This window comes from Coffea arabica, chromosome 10c, assembly GCF_036785885.1.
Source record: "Coffea arabica cultivar ET-39 chromosome 10c, Coffea Arabica ET-39 HiFi, whole genome shotgun sequence".
Classification (NCBI taxonomy): Eukaryota; Viridiplantae; Streptophyta; class Magnoliopsida; order Gentianales; family Rubiaceae; genus Coffea; species Coffea arabica.
This window is the reverse complement of record NC_092329.1, coordinates 5,912,793-5,929,995: the sequence shown is the minus strand read 5'-3', so window position 1 is coordinate 5,929,995 and position 17,203 is coordinate 5,912,793. Positions and strand designations below refer to the sequence as shown.

Here is a 17,203-nt window from a genome sequence, read left to right as displayed (position 1 = left end):
GACTCTATGTAATCAAATTAGCCATTATGCTCTAAACATACTTATGGATGGGGAGAGATTTTTTGGCTCACCTTAAATGTCATGATACACTTTGTAAAGCTGCTTGAGCCGTTGCTCAAATATTGTACATTTCAATTATTTATGAAATATCATCTATCGTTTTCGAGAAAAAAAATGATATCAAGTTCAAGTAATTTAAATAATTTAATAACTTCGAGTTAAAAAAAAACTTATAAATAAAGCTCGAATACAATCTCAAGTGTATATTCAATTTAAAAGAAATTTTATACTTATTAATATGAAATATCTAGCTCAATCCCGTGTCTAAACTTATTTTTATGTTTATTTCGAGAAGTGCACCTACACGTCGTCGGGAGTTTTTATGAAATTTATTTTATAATACATGGTCCGGGTAGAGTAATTTTTAATTTGAACTCCAGTTTGAAGCCGACCCGACTCAGAAATTCCCCAACAGGCTTGATATAAGTGCCTCAAGCTGAATTGGCCGAAAGGGTTCGGTCTCCTTCTCGTTTTAACCCAAAACCATGAGGACCCATCCAATATGTCATAGGCTCATAGCTGACGAATGACGATGGACAGCGGAAACAGAGAAAAGATCAGGTGAAATTTCGTCGGATTCAATCGTCGGAGCTTCAATCCTAGCTTGAAATTCCAAATTTCGTCAGAGCCATGTCTCGAGCTCGAGTATACGCAGACATCAATGTCCACCGTCCTCAAGATTATTGGAACTACGAAGCTCTCACCGTCCAGTGGGGGTAAATCCCGCTTAATCTAGATAGTTAGCTCTAATTAGCCTATTTCTTCTTTTACTTGTGTATTTCATATCGTATTAGTGGATATCTAGGTTTTATATAACTGTTTTTTGGATTAACTTGGCGGAATAATTGGCTAACTTTTTGTAGTTAACTTTTCAATGTTTAACTTATTTTGTAACCACATTTTATCCGCAAATAATCCAACTTTTATGAAATTGGTGGAACAATTATGTAACCAGGTATGATTAGATTTTTGTTGCGGAGTTCAGTTATTGGCTACATTACTGTTCAAATTATGCATACCTGCGCCTAATTTTGAGTGTATACTGTGTCTGAAATTTATTGAAGAAAAACCTTTTTAGAAATATCCCATTCTTGCTCATATTTTTGTCGGAGTGTCGACTTAAATTTCAGATTGCACTCAATCCTTGGGTTCAATACACTTGGATTAGGTCTGTAGGGGATCTTTTATGCAATCTGTATTTGACTATAGAAATACCTTGGAGTTTTGTGCTATAGAACTTATTTTTAAGATGATAGGGTAAACTATGTATGGTGGCTGTGGTAAGAGTCCGTTGTCGTCATCATATGGTCTGTTTTGAGATTGTTGCATTTGCGTTCTTAGAAATTAGGGGACTTATATTGGTGGTCATGTATAGACTGGCCAGGCCTCATGTTCGTCGCTTGTATCAATACTTTGTACATTCTAGGGAGGAAGAAAACAGTTTTATTTTTACAAGAGGATGGGAGGGAGGATAATTGAATGCAGGCGTTGTGAAAATTGTTGCCGAGAACCTAACAGGAATCTAGTTTTTGACTCGTGTGCCAATTTGCTTCTGTGCTTCATATGTATTCTCACCCTCTATGCCACCAGAAGAGGAAAAATTGAATAGAAGTTAAAGCTGGATGATGGAGAAAATGAACAAATGAAAGAAAATTTTCTGTCATTCTCTCCAATTTAAGAAACGTTTCTTTCGTTTAAACGTTGTGTAAGCATGTTTCTTAAGGTATGATGTCTTTGTTTTCTTTTTTGTTTGTTTTGTTTCCAGTGACCAAGATGACTACGAGGTTGTCCGGAAAGTAGGAAGGGGAAAATACAGTGAGGTTTTTGAAGGTATAAATGTTACAAACAATGAAAGATGCATCATCAAAATCCTTAAACCGGTGAAAAAGAAAAAGGTAATTCTTGTAACCTGATGGATGCCAAGTTGGAATAAGTAATGTTAATTGCAATAACTACAGCCACATGTGTATACACGTGCGCGCGCACATATGGGATAGAGGGAGCACAATCATGGTATGAACTTGTTTGTACAGATTCGAATGTATTAGGGACTACCGATCTGTGCTCAGAATGTAATTTAACTTTGTGATGTTTCAGTATTTATCTGGTCTGATAAACCTAGCCTTTCAGCAAAGTGAAAAAGGTCCAGTAAATGAGTTTTCTTGGTTCTTCCTGGTAAAAAGGTGTCCCATCTTTTTGTTTGCAAGACTTGAACATGAGGAATTTCCATTGAAGTGGCTATGTTTGCCCATGTATCTTACTCATGAAAATGTTTCAAGTGCATATGGATACAGAATAGAAATGTCTTCATCTGAAAATGGTGCTCCTGCTTCACATATATATGCTGTTTCTGCGAATTTTCCCTTCATTTTCTAATTAGCTTGTCATCTCAATCAATTTTTCTACTTTCTTCTTTACTATATTTAATTGTTTCACATGTGCAGATCAAGAGGGAGATCCAGATACTCCAAAATCTATGTGGTGGTCCCAATGTTGTAAAGTTGCTTGACATAGTCAGAGATCAGCACTCGAAAACACCCAGTTTGATTTTTGAGTACGTGAACAGCACCGATTTTAAAGTCTTGTACCCAACGCTGACAGATTATGACATACGTTATTACATATATGAGCTTCTCAAGGTTGGTGCTTCATTTTATCTTACTGAAATTCTTGGATTTACAAATTTGCACCCACATTTTGTTCCTTTTGCTTCGTAACATTCTGTAATTAGTTTTCCCGGGAATGGGTATTTTCCTTCATGTAACCTTTTGGATTTTTACTGAAATTCTTGGATTTACAAATTCGCACCCACATTTTGTTCCTCTTGCTTCGTAACATTCTTTAATTAGTTTTTCAGGCAATGGGTGTTTTCCTTCATATAAATTTTGGACGTTTATGATGTCACTTTTGTGAATGCTGAAAGATATCAGGAAGTTCTGCTTGTGTTGCATCTAGTTTCAGATTTCTGCATTACGTCTAGATTTTCTGGATGCTTTCTGCTTTTTACAGTTTATGCAACAGATATCCATCCTATCATTTCTTTACATGCAAATTGTTTTGAGAATGCATGGAAGCGCCTCTCTCATCTTACTGAATCCTCACCAACATGAGTACATTACAGTGTCCGAGCAAGTTGAAAGCCAAACTTGTTTGGCTTTCTCATTGGTGCATTTGAGTTCAGCTGTTTCCTGAGCTTGGTCAATAATTTTGGACTTGGAACCTGACAACAGAACATTTTCCCTCCCAGCTATTGGGTATCTTTAAGACATTCTATGGTAATTGAGTACATTGGTCATGCATATAAAAGTATGAAATGAAGCTGGTAAATGGTCTTATGTTGCAGTTACATAGTCTTGGTGGCCGGGGACCATGCACAGTAAATTGAAGATAGCAGATCAATGTTGTAAAAAGAAGTTTGGTGATCTTTTCAATTTTTTTTAATCAGAATTTGGTAAAGACAAGCAGAACATGCTTATCAACTGTTGAATCACTTTGTTTCTTTCTTACCTTCTCAGTTGCTTGTACTCTTTCGTGTGCATAGCCTATTGTCTATATTGAGATGCTGTTGAGGGTACTCTTTCTTGCATTTCTGAGTGAATGCCTCATGATCATCGTGGTCAAAGTAGGCAATATTTGGAGGTTCCATCCATACAGCAAGGTTAATAGCGTTGCCTTTTTCTTAATTGTAGGCATTAGATTATTGCCACTCACAGGGAATAATGCATCGGGATGTCAAGCCTCACAATGTTATGATTGATCATGATCTAAGGAAACTTCGACTGATCGATTGGGGTCTTGCTGAATTCTACCATCCTGGCAAAGAATACAATATCAGAGTGGCTTCAAGGTCTGTTTTTCTGACTTCATCTTAGAACCCATCGTTGCTAGGTCTCTCCACTGACTTTATGCTGACTATATATTGATCTGAGAGATTGCTCTTGAGCTTATATATTGAGTCCTGCTTTTTTAATTTTCTGTATAATTCTTTTTCAGGTACTTTAAGGGACCAGAACTACTTGTGGATTTGCAAGACTATGACTATTCTTTGGATATCTGGAGCCTGGGTTGTATGTTTGCTGGGATGGTAAGCTTTTTGTGCTTATTCTCCTGCTTGTTTGCCTTTATTTTGTTCCTATGTGGCCTTAAAAATTTTTAAAGTCAACCTGCAGATCTTTCGAAAGGAGCCGTTCTTTTATGGTCATGATAACCACGATCAGCTTGTGAAAATTGCCAAGGTATTTTTTGAAGCACTATCTTGTCACCTGCACTTGTTTAATATTGGCTCCTTAGAGGCACATCACCTCATATCCAATCATCCTCAGACACAAACACAGAGAAAAAGTGAGACGGCGAAGATAACCAGAAATATTGGTTCCTTTTTGTCTGTAAGTGTTTTGAAGCAGTATAGCTGTCATTGTCTTCTCACAAAATAGGTCATATGTTTCAGAACCTCAACTTGTTAGGGTACTTGTGTTTCGCTTACTTGGTTCATTCCCTTGTTTCTGGTGTGATGAGGTTGTATCTTGAGATGAGGCAGAAATTGGCTTGCAAGTTTTAGGGAGAGAATGGCTTTATACTGAAAGACATTATAGAGGACAGTTGATGGCATTTTTTGAGTTCAACTGTGTGTTTTTGGCATGATGCCAAAACCAATTCTCTAATTAGTTCAGATATTTTTAGGTCTCACCATATACAAGTGATTGCAAAGTCTATAATTCTTCATCATTCATTCCAAGTCCACACATAGAATTGCTGATCCATAATTAAAATCCTTGACCTAGGCGTTGTCTTAGTTTCCAGGTTCTTGTTGTCTGGCATGTAGTCACACAGCACCTGGAGCTCTAGACAAAGATTAAGTGCTTATCTGTGATGTTATCATGTTATAGGTTCTTGGTACGGATGAGCTGAATGCTTATTTGACCAAATATCATTTAGAATTGGATCCGCAGTTTGATACTCTTATTGGAAGGTACTTTTAATTAATCATAATTGAAAGTTCACTTATGAGAAAATTTCATTTGTCAAACCCATGCCTTACTGGACTGTCAATGAACTTTTAAATTTAATGTGTAGTTTCTATGTCTTTATTTTTTTACCACAGGCACAGCAGGAAGCCCTGGTCCAGGTTTATTAATGCTGACAATCAGCATCTAGTTTCCCCTGAGGTGATGAATATACTGTGTTAAATTAATTTTGCCTTTTGACTACTACTTGCTCTGACGTGAGCATTGGATACTCTCTTGGTTGTTTTTATGGACTGGTCAGGCCATTGATTTTCTTGACAAGCTTCTTCGTTATGATCATCAAGATAGGCTTACAGCAAAAGAAGCAATGGTAATTCTGGATGCTCTTCAATATCCATAATTTTTGTTACTCTGTTGCTGAGGATTAATCTAGTATTACTCATATTTAGGATCCAGTCTACTTTGAATTGGATTCTCCAGAACCTGTTGGAAGTTATATTTGATGTGATCAAGGTTTGCTGTTTTGAGTAATTTGTCCTCGATGTTATATGTAGTTACTCGGGGAGTATTTGATTTGGGTCCAAAATTGCACTTTCCTGTTCCTGTTGTGGATCTGCCATTTTATTTAGCCTTGCATTGGTTTAAGTTTTTTTTAGCACTTTTGACTTTAGGCAAATTTTATTGCAAACCTTTTTAGGTCAGAATTTTTTGATTTTCCAAGTCTTGAATGTTTTGGAGTCCAGCGTTCAAGTAAACTTAAAGAGATACTAATCTTTCTACTTTTAGCAATATAGCTTTTCTATCCAGCTACCTTGATATGCAAGCCTTTGTTATCCCTTTTTGTGCCTTACTTGGCTTTGATTTCTGACACGTGCTTTTTGATGTTTCAGGCTCATCCATACTTCTTCCAAGTGAGGGCTGCTGAAAATAGTAGGATGAGGACACAGTAGACTGACACTTGCTTATGAATGAACTAGCGTGTTGTACTCTTTTTTTTTTTTTTTTTTTTGAGGAAATATTTACTGTGCAGGAAGGACCATAAGCTTCATAATGGGTTTAAAAATGTTTTATGTTGTCTCGACATTCTTCCAGCACGCTTATCCTTCAGACACTGTAAATTTCTAGTGCAAATACAAGACCAAGTCTTTCAGGTGTGGGTAAAATTAAAAATACATGGTGTTTCTTGCACTAAGGTAAGCTCTATGTCAAGTTTGAAGGTTAAATTGTCATTTTGGGGGGGCACCTGATTGGCTGCTGTATACCCTCCTAATTGAACACCACTATGCTTTCGGTGAAGGTTTTGTTTTTCACATGTACAATTTTATCTGCTTTCGTGGGGCCTTCTTTTGAGTTTCCTTTCATGTTGTCAAGCTAGTCTTCCAACCGGTGGAAGCTGCCTACAGAGCTTCCAAAGTCTCAGGTTGAAACAGAATATTGTGCTGACCTTAAAATCAAGCAATAGTGATCATAAAAGCTTATACGGTGATGAGCGATAGGAATCAATTTTCCAAGAATTCGTATTTATATTTGCACGTTGTGAGCAGCAAATGTAGGTTTATGCTCCAAATAGCATAATACGAATGCGAAGGATGACAACCCAAGTCTGCTTTTGCCGCAGGCAGTAAATTTGGTCTAATTCTTTCTGTTGAATGCCTGCCCACTTTAAAACTCAGAACATGGATCGCTTAATCGTATATTGCGGAAAACGGCGGAGGGATCATTACATTAGATATCAAAGGAGACGGTCAACTTCATCTCAAGAGTAGTTCTGCCTTTGCTTGGCTACCAAGGTCACCGTTTCTGTCATTCCCCCGAGTCGCTGAACGGGCAACAATGTCCTTGTCCTTTGCTCTTTATACTTTGTTTAGGGTTCATTTCACTTTGCACACCTCAACTATTTACCCGGTTGATCTTTGCCCCGTAAACTTTAAACCGAAACAATGATCATCCATGTGGGTCACAAATGGAAGGGAAAAGAATCAGCAAAACCACTTTTTTTTCCCACCTTCAGAGATAGTAACCAGATTTTGAATAAGAGAAGATATTTATCAACATATTCCACAAAGAGTTTCAAACTAGTTATAACCATCAACAAGTTGCAACACAATCTCAGTAACAGCACTGAAACAGCTTCAAACTCGCTAATGTTGACAAATCACAGACGTAGTCGAAACCCATCCTGAAAAGTTGTTGCCAACTTTCATATCAATTCTTAAGATGCGGGAAGCAAGCATAGAGATCAGATTTTGGGTGCTTTGCTTCAGCATGTTCCTTGCACTTCACCTCTGAGGTAGTACACATGAATGTCTGCATGCAGACCTTGCACTGCATTGACATCAAACAAGAATTTTGATTAAAGAGATGATAACATGCATAGCTTGCATTAAGTACTCATTTAAAAAAAAAAAAAAAAACAAAACAAGCTCATAATTGTTGGGTCAAAAGGGCCATAGACGAGGAAAGAGATAAACATTTACACATACGAGATGTTGGTGGTACATAACATATTCTTTCCCAGTTATTTCTTTGACCATAAACTTCAGAGATTCATATACAAATCACACTTCTAACTTTGCACAGGCATAGAATCTTTACAAGGTTCTTTAAGTTCATTAGTGGTAACAACTAAGAAACCTAACCTTAGTTAAGCAAATTAGTACAGCATGGAAGATACTCATGTTTCTAGATGTACAATAACTATATGGTCAGTGCTTCCTAATCACAATTGAGACCTGACTTTGAAGCTTATGTCATTCACATCCTTCTTCAGTACTTGTATGAATAGCTATTTAAATGGCAGGCTCCTGTGAACATTCTACTTTTAAAGAATACCAATAAACTGAGCAAAAACTAAGTGACCTTCAATATACCAGTAGCTACTGCTCTAGTAAGAGGTAGGTGCTAAAACTATCTTTCTTATCACTCCACAATGGAGATAACATCAGAAAGTCAGGACTTGAATACGCAAAGAACTCATTCAATCCGGCACAAAGTGTCATGGTCCACATGGTACTTAAAAACATGAGCATATCATTCAGGATTTGCTTGTCCAAAACATCCATCAACAATTCACACTTTGCGATAGAAAATTGCATAACATACAGAATATGCCACCAGAAAAATCCAGCTAAAACACGAGAAGTACGCATAAAGGATTCTAACAATATACAAAAATGGAAGCAAGGATGGTGTATTGTGCATATTATCACTGATAACATCTTGAAAGTCGTACTAATATCAATAACATACCCAATCAACCCACACTAGTAAAAGATCCCAATATAAATTAGCACAGAAACCCCCTCACCCGGGGGGAGTGGGGGAGTGGGGGGCAGGGGGAGGAAGAATTAGCCACCCCTAATTAAAGGGGGATAAAAGCAAAATAACAAGGAAATGAGTAAAAAGCATATACCATGAGATAAAGTATAGGTTCTGAAAACAATCTTACTGAATCCTTTCTTTTACAACAGTTCCTCCAACAACCGGAGGGATAAAAAGTTAAAATACCCTGTTAAAGTGGCCTAGCAAGATTCAATTTTTGTCCGATTCTTCACAGCCTAACTGGAAATTAACCCAAAAAAAAAGATCCAAAATAATTTTATCTAAAAGCATCTGCGGGAATTAATTTAGCAGTTGAAAGCCGATAAACCTTCTAATCTTAACCTTTGCGCAGTATTTTCAAATAGATAAGGGTCTTCTCATACGTATCACACAAATACCAAAACAGATAGATCAGATCGGAAGAAACAACAAAATCAACGACTACACCACCAAAGCTTGAAATTGAATTAAAATTTCGTTTCTGAGAGAAAAAGCCAAAAAAAAAGGACCTGGATATTCATGGCCTTTTTGTTGGTTTCCAGCTGACTTCCTGCGAAGACAAGAGATCAGAGAGACCCCATTCAGCAGCACTCTAATCTGATTCAACAACTATTATGCAGTACATGAAGAAAGAAGGTTTCTGTGGCTAAGATTTTGTACTAATAGTAGTATAGTACGAAGAGAGAACAAATTAACGAGATGGGTAATAACCTTTGCCGGCGTTTTTTATCTTTTCCAGGTTCCTCTCACGAGCCATCTTGGATTTTTGGCCATTGCCTCCGCCCATCTCTGCCTGTTAGCTGCTGAGAATTGCTTTCCCTCTGACCCTTTGAAGAGAGATTTTGCCCTCTTCTTTGACGCCCCTGCCTGTTTGGGGGCTGCTGATATCGCTCGTTTTTATACACAGAGAAAAAACGAGACGGCCAATTAATTACTATAATTACTACTAGTACTGGTACTAGTACCGCTTGAAATTACTATTGATGTTTTTTTCCCGGTACTCAATCTTAATACCTGTGCTTAGTTTTTTTTTTTTTTTTTTTTTTTCACCTAGGGGTGTCCGGGCCTTACGACCCTACTAATCCCCCAGGGCCGGGGAAGGCGCCCAACCTGAAATCCGAACGAAGTACACCTGGGACCATGATCAACATAGTCTAAAGAGGGGGATCGAAACCACTCGAGCTATCCCAGGAGGGGCAATACCTGTGCTTAGTCAAAGTTACGTAATTGGCATAAATCTATGGACTATGGGTAAAGATACACTTCAATCTGTCTCGGAATCGCAATTTTTTTTATTATATTTTTTTTCAAACATAGAACCACAATTTGATTAAACGATTAATTAAAAACACATTAAATTAAAAAAGAACAAGAACATATTAACTTACCACCTTATTTTCAATTTTTATTGTTTTATTTATTTATTTTTTGATACTGCAAAACCTATACTATATGTAACTACATGCTTTCAAGCGTAAATTCAACCCCAATTGATAGTTTCAAGTAGGAAAAATCGTCCAAAACGTCTCTCACATTTTATAAAATAACTTTTTTCGTCCCTCACTTTTAAAAATGTAATTTTATGTCCCTTACATATTTACATCGGTCAAATTTAGTTCCTAACTAGGTTTCCGATCATTTTTTGGCCGGAATCCATCATGTGCAAGGCACGTGATCATTTTTTAAGGGTAAATTTGTCAAATTATATTTTACATAATCTGATCTATAGTCCTCCACATTTTATAAAATAAAATTTTTCGTCCCTCACATTTTATAAAATGATTTTTTTCATCCCTCACATTTCACAAAATGAATTTCTCCATCCCTCATATTTCAAAAAATGAATTTTTCATTTCTCACTAATTATGTGTGTGAATACATTTTTTTTTAAACACATGTATATGTCTATTTGATTTTGCTTAATAATAATAGCATAAACACATATATGTAATTGGGCCCAACTTGTGGGCTATCTTCTGTTTTTGTATGATTATGACTAATATTTACCAATAGAACCTTAATTTGCATATTCTTATTGTATTTTGATCGAAAATAGCTTTATTGGCCAACTTGACAATGAATGCAAGATTTTTTACTAGCTAATACCAGATGAAATCAAATGATCACGTATAATATATGGTATTCGTATTGTTAAGTGAAATCAAATAGACACATACATATATTTATGATATTCGTATTATTAAGCAAAATCAAATAGATGTATATATGTGTTTAAACAAAATATATTCACACACATATTTTTTTTTTAGGGTTTCCCTCACACACATAATTAGTGAGGGATGGAAATATTCATTTTTTGAAATGTGAGGGATAGAGAAATTTATTTTGTGAAATGTGAGGGATGAAAAAATCATTTTATAAAATGTGATGGAAGAAAAAATTTGTTTTATAAAATGCGGAGGACTATAGATTAGATTATGTAAAATATAATTTGACAAATTTACCTTTAAAAAATGATCACGTGCCTTGCACGTGATGGATTCCGGCCAAAAAATGATCTGAAACCTAGTTAGAGACTAAATTTGACCGATGTGAATATGTAAGGGACATAAAATTATACTTTTAAAAGTGAGTAACGAAAAAAGTCATTTTACAAAATGTGAGGGACGTTTTGGATGATTTTCCCTTTCAAATATATGGTTGGCTTTGCTTCACATCAAGATAAAGAAAAGAAATTATGGGATAAGCATATGGCCAATAACATAACATGCCAAACGTTTTGTTGTTTTCCTGAAAGACAAACACAGGAAATTGGATTTTAATATGAAACCAGTGATTAAGATGTTTTGACACACATTAATGTACAGCCATAAGTCAACTTAATTAATATGTGAGTTAGAATATTCTATTGGATATGAACGTAAGATCATTCGATGAGAGGGATTCAATAACTGTAAAATAAAGATGATAAATTTCTGTAGATATACTTCCTATTTTGTTTCCAAGGACTTCATGGCTTCATGCATTAGTTAAGCCTAGGGGTGGAGCTGAACCAAGTAGCTCGGCAGCTGAGCTCGAGCTCGAGATCGAATTCGTTAGAGCTATCGAGTCGAGCTCGATCTTGGAAATATAATACTCGAAAGCTCGACGAGCTCTATCGAGTTTTTATAATATATATTTTAATTTTTATTATTATGAAATGTCAATAATATCTTTTATTTAAAATTATATATAAAATATTAATTTTTATTACTTGAGTTTGATTAGGCTTGATTGAGCTCGAATAAGCTCGATTGAGCTTGATTTGAATTAATTACATTTAATTAAACTTGAGCTCGAGTTCGAGCTCGAGTTCCATAAATTGATATCGAGCTCGAGCTTAGTTATATTTGCCTCGAGTCGAGCTCGAGTAGTCGACTCAACTCGACAGCAGCCCTAATTAAGCCACAAGTCTAAAATCGGTAGCTGTAGCTGTTTTTCTTTTTCATCTGTCCCAAATTATAGTCCACTTTCCAATTGAAAAATATAATTATCTTTTAATTTCTCTAAAATACCGTTATTCAATGTAGGTTATTATTATTATAAACTATCTTATTTAATATAGATTGTTAACCTACCCCATTTAACACATTTAGATTTTCCAAAACATATTTATATATGAAAAACCAGCTTTGTTATTCTTTCAAGTGAAATAATGTAAAATGAGGATTGAATTTTTCTTGATCATCAATTCAAGTTTCCATAAACCATCAATTCAGGTTTTCATGAATAATTAATATAAAGTTATACTCTATTTAATGTAAGGGTATTTTAGAAAAATAGCAACATAAATTTATTGTTCCAACAAAGTTAATTATTTTTTCTTAAATTGTGTGAAAAAAAACTAGAACTATCAAAATGGAACGGAGGGAGTATAAAGAAAGAACGAAAGAAAACTTCAATTTGAGATTACTGCTAGATTTCTTTCTTCCTTTTTTTTAAAATTTTTATACCAAGTTTTCTACTATATATAATGAAACAAGTGTCATATATGTGCCTTGTTTTTGGTTGCTTTAAATTTTACAAAATTTGATTATTCAAAATCAATAAAAGTTATTTTTTTGGGCTATTATGATTTTTAAATTTTGTAGTAATTAAAAAAATATATAATCAGAATACAAAAACAACTGAAAATATCACAAAAACTAATTACTCAAATCAGAATTTATAATCAGTCAAAATAATCAATCGAGAACAAATCCATGATACTATCTAGCAAATTGAATTTCTTAATATAAGTATAGAAAGTCCACTAATAGAACATATTAAAGAGCTACATTAACTCAAAATGAAACCTAAATTTAAAAAAGGAGTAAAAAAGAAGCCATGAGACGCAACAGCACCAAGTAGGTAGGGATTTAGGAGTGGACTTTTGAAGCCCGAAACTGCGAAGATGATGATAAACAGAGGGTGGAAATTGTATGGTCGGCCATGCAGAAACAATAATAATATACTAGTAGTAGTTTGAGACTATCATGGGGTGGCCGTAAATGATAAACCGATGGGTATTGTAGGGGCGTTGCCGTTGCGGGTCTTCTTCTTCCTGGGTAGACTAAGAATAGTGGTCAAAGAATTTGTACAGCATACAGCTGGAGCTCACTATAAATTAATTGTAAATTGGTGGTACGCATTCAAGAAGATTTGCCAAGAACAACAGCTGGTGGTCCTAACACGCTAACCAAGTGATACAAGAAATTTTGGTCACCGTCTTGATTTTGCTTTGTCTCTGGCTTGATGATCATGCCCAGGGACGGAGCCAGAAATTTATTTTTGGGGGGGCTGAAGTGTATTAAAAAAATTTTTTTGTGACGAAATAAATATATTTAATAAGTAAAATTTAGAATCAATAATTATAAAAATAATAAAAACATATAATTATACATACCCAAAAATTTGTTATTGATTAACACTTGAAGTATTGGTAGTTGTTGCACTCGAATAACGAAGAGGAGGCAATTGCATTCTGCGAGTCTTCATCCGTTGAAAACGCTGCAATATTTGCTCATTTTCAATTGTTGCAAAAATATCCTTCTCGATATATACAACCAGACAGTCATTCAACTTGCGTGTTGTATTACAATGGATCAAGAAAAGTACTACTCATTCAACCGTCGCCACAAACAATTGCTTGTTCATTTGTTCCTTCAGATTTTATTTTTAGCACGTTACCATCAAGTCCAAGAATTCAACTAGAAAATATTTGGGCCTGCAAGTGAAGCTGGTGGATCAATAATAATATGTATATTGCACAAACCCAATGGAAAAGCTACAAGAAGCAAAGTCAAAAGTTGCTACGAAGCTAAGTCCCATCATGCCCAAATTGATTCCTGCTGCTTCTGCTAAGATCCGGGTCGTGCCCCGGGACATAAGTTTTTGCGTTAGAAGATCGTAACAGAGAAGGATATCTTTTTTGTCTCGTTCATAAGGCGAAATGGTTAAAAATCTAGGAGTGTGCAGCAAAAGATTCTTCTGATGGGTTTGCGCAACATATAGAGCCTATCCAATCCAAAACCATCCGCTGATTTTTGAAGGAGGTTTACAGAGAGCAAAGCTGGCATGGGGCTCCATTCTAAATTAATGGGGCCCGGCGGCCTTCAATGCTGTAACTAATTGTTTAGAGTTCAATGTTGATGGTCCAGAGGTACAGCGCTCTCTCTGGGACTGGGACTGGGACTGGGAGATCGAGGGTTACCAATCCAGAGGCTTCTTCAAAATGAAACTGGACTTCCTCTGTGTCATCTGTGATTCTTTTGGGTCTGACTGATGAATAGGCTCCAAAAGTACCACATCCCCGTGCTTTGACGCATATGTTCTTTCCATAACCCACTTCTTTGACCGCTCCACCTGAATTGAACATCCTGATGAGGCCTATAGGAGCGAATCGAGAACCATTTGATGTTTCCTTGACAGGAACAACCGTGAAAACCTCGTACTCCCGTGCCATCAGTGTAATTGGCAGAGCAGCATTGCTTGGAAGGTAGACTAGATGTAGGGGTTTTTCCGGCGGCTTGGGGGGGGCTTAAGCCCCCACCAGCCCCCCCTTAAATCCGTGGCTGATCATGCCACTATCAAAGAAAGAAGGAAAGAAAGAAAATGTCCAACCTCTGTCTGTCTCTGGTGGAAGTTGGGAGATAGGGCAATAAATTATATGTCCTTTCCTTTGATCTTCCGGGGTACTACGTAATGGATTTTGTTTGTTTCACCTAACCTAATCCGCACTCGCAAAAAGTGATGTGTATGTATAAACTAGCAGTGCCCAACCCGGGGTAGCTCGTGTGGTGTGTTGCTCTTCTTTAGAATATGGTCACTGAGGATCGAGTCTCGGGGTTAATGTGTTCGAGAGGAATGAACCTCTTCTTTCGAGCCATAGGGGATTAGTCGGGCCGAAAGTCCGGATACTCCTGTGTCAAAAAATATATATATATAAACTAGCAGCATTGCTTACAGGTAAACAATGGGAATTGAGTAGCTCATTTTTTTCTTACGATAATATTTTTATAACTTAATATATTTTATTTTATATGGAAGGGGAGTTTAAAGATCTGACTAGACCAAAAAAATGTTTAATGAATTAGCATTTTTGCTAAATCAGGAGTTTCAATGATTATTCTCTTTGGAAAGCTCTCTCAGATTTTTGAAAACAATTAGTGCTGGACTATTTTTACCAAAGCAATGGAAGATTAATTTACGAAATAATATATTCGTGAAATTTAAGTGATAAGAAAAGAAGGGACAAAAATAAATTGAAGAAAGAGTGTGGTTCTTTTTGTATCTTACCTAACACTTTAGTCGCATAATCGGAGAGTTGATCAATTTTTATTAAATAAAAAATTAGATTGGTGTCTAAAGATTTTAAATATCACAGAAGAAGTAAAGAAAATTAAAGTGTTTCGGTTTCAGGACCTATTGATTTGGATTTTGGAGTGGAGATTTAGGCCCATAGCGTTGTTTTATAATGACCATCGGCTGAAGAACCAATACTCAAACAAACATTTCAATCCGTTCACAAAGCTCCTTGGGCTGGGCTTTCAATGTTAAGCAGTACTTCGGCTTGGAAGACTTTTCCTCAACAGATTGGGCTTCACAGTCGATTCATAGAAACAGTTCGTTGGATAACTGAAATTGGATTACAATTGCAACTATCTTCTAAATGAATTTACTCTAACGTTAACAAAATAGAATCCCAATTTGACAACCTATCTTAACTTCTCGAAGATGTAATTACACATTTAGACGCACAAAACGAACGGGATCAAGTTTTTTCTGTGTACCCAAATGGAGGATAGTTTAGGTTTGTAACCCAAAAAAAAAAAAAAAAGAGAATGAAACGCCGGAAAATTTAAATCCAATCTAGAAGAATCTAAATAATTGGTGGATTAGAAATCCAAAATACTTCCTAAGTATGCTACAAGACTCAAAGAAATTTGACACGTGGAAAAATAATCAGCTGTCCAAACAAACCAACTTGATCATATCATATGTGGCCATTTTCTTTTCGTTGGTAAGGAAAGGGAATCACATGTTTGCACCTACTGCCATAATGATGAAAGGAAAGCAGTCTTTACAAAAACAACACCGTCCTATTCAACAGGATAAGCTTACTGACTAAGCAAGCACGCATCTGGATCTTTTGTATCCGCCAAACAAACAATCGCTGCAAAAAAAAAAAAAAAAGAGAATTAATTTTATATTCATTAACACTTTATACGTTGTCACGGACTCATGGTTAAATACATGATACATGCGCAAATTTTAGATTTTTAATTCAAAATTTATACACGTGTTATGTTATGTGTCTAATAGTGACAGTGTATATAAGATTAATTTCATAAAAAATTACAATATTTTATGTCCTCATGCAAAGAGGATAATGATAGTGACACCGTTTGACTTAGTTAATACTAGCAAAATGTAATTCCCGTGTCCAAAAAAGTGTATCACGCTACAATTGAATTTTAATGGTCAAACTTTGGACCATCATTTTTTACATAATTTCTTGAATATTTTGAAAGGTTTTCTAATTACCGTATTGGAAACAGAAGAATCTTTTGTCAGCCGGGGCTACATTATATGGAGCATAATTTATCTGGTACAGGCATTTTGTTTGGGTCGCGTGTGTTCCCCTTTTATGCGTGTGCATAGAATTTGGACAAAGTTGTATGGTTCCAACCTAACGAAAATGCTCACATGCAATCATTACTTGCACCGGAAGGAATTAAGAATATTGATTATTCGTGTTAAACTGACTTGACACAGGAAAGAAGTTATCTCCATTTGCGATTTAGCTACATCAACTCACCTCCATACGTGACTTGTATAGTCGCATGGTATTTTTAAAACGGAGCAGTCTAACAAGTGTTTATTCGATTCAGATATATTTCAATTGTTAGATTTTTTTTAAAAAAGATAAAAATTAATTTAAAAAAAAGTATATAAATATAAGGAACGACAATAATGATTAATATGGGTATATATGCGACAAATTATGTGAAGTTTAAGTGTAGTGTCGGATGCTTAATAAAAAATCCGTTTAATCTTACAATTTAAGCCTTATTACGTTCTTATTTGATTTCTTATGTTGTAACTTCCGCACAATTTGCTTCTAACTTGTAGAATCGGTCAGGTCCTTAACTACGGTCCAGGAAAAAAGATTTTGCAAGTTATGGAAATCGATGCACTGCAAGAAGCCTACAAGGTTGTGATTGTGATTGCCGAGGAACTAGAACGTTATCCAATTTTTCGTCGAAGTATTTCCTTACTGCCGAGATTCCTTTTCTTTGCCATAAAAATTATGGTCCCCTTTTCTTTTACGAAATTAGTATAATGTGCTAAATTAAACTCTTATTTCTCTCTCTCTC

At 35.7% G+C, this 17,203-nt stretch overlaps 2 protein-coding genes across 2 annotated transcripts; one reads left to right on the top strand and one right to left on the bottom strand.

Moving 5' to 3' along the window:
• Nucleotides 1-544: 544 nt before the first annotated feature.
• On the top strand, nucleotides 545-6,196 carry LOC140003849 (casein kinase II subunit alpha-2-like). Its single transcript, XM_072068893.1, has 10 exons — nucleotides 545-776; nucleotides 1,826-1,955; nucleotides 2,505-2,699; nucleotides 3,750-3,907; nucleotides 4,054-4,144; nucleotides 4,230-4,295; nucleotides 4,947-5,029; nucleotides 5,162-5,225; nucleotides 5,326-5,394; nucleotides 5,915-6,196. Exons 1-10 carry the CDS (start codon nucleotides 691-693, stop codon nucleotides 5,972-5,974), a joined length of 1,002 nt encoding a protein of 333 aa, XP_071924994.1. The 5' UTR covers nucleotides 545-690; the 3' UTR covers nucleotides 5,975-6,196.
• Nucleotides 6,197-7,036: 840 nt separating this feature from the next.
• On the bottom strand, nucleotides 7,037-9,314 carry LOC113711652 (uncharacterized protein At2g23090). Its single transcript, XM_027234819.2, has 3 exons — nucleotides 9,057-9,314; nucleotides 8,855-8,895; nucleotides 7,037-7,349 (listed from the first exon to the last, which is right to left on the bottom strand). The coding sequence occupies exons 1-3, from the start codon at nucleotides 9,130-9,132 to the stop codon at nucleotides 7,230-7,232; spliced, it is 237 nt and encodes a 78-aa protein (XP_027090620.1). The 5' UTR covers nucleotides 9,133-9,314; the 3' UTR covers nucleotides 7,037-7,229.
• Between the last annotated feature and the right edge of the window lie 7,889 nt (nucleotides 9,315-17,203).

Coding starts and splice junctions, on each gene's coding strand:
- LOC140003849 (XM_072068893.1), top strand. CDS start 691: ATGTCTCGAGCTCGAGTATACGCAGACATCAATGTCCACCGTCCTCAA. Junction 4,296..4,946: donor AGCTTGTGAAAATTGCCAAG/GTATTTTTTGAA, acceptor ATCATGTTATAG/GTTCTTGGTACGGATGAGCT. Junction 5,226..5,325: donor AGCATCTAGTTTCCCCTGAG/GTGATGAATATA, acceptor TGGACTGGTCAG/GCCATTGATTTTCTTGACAA.
- LOC113711652 (XM_027234819.2), bottom strand. CDS start 9,132: ATGGGCGGAGGCAATGGCCAAAAATCCAAGATGGCTCGTGAGAGGAAC. Junction 8,896..9,056: donor GATAAAAAACGCCGGCAAAG/GTTATTACCCAT, acceptor TTGTCTTCGCAG/GAAGTCAGCTGGAAACCAAC. Junction 7,350..8,854: donor AAAAGGCCATGAATATCCAG/GTCCTTTTTTTT, acceptor ATGTCAATGCAG/TGCAAGGTCTGCATGCAGAC.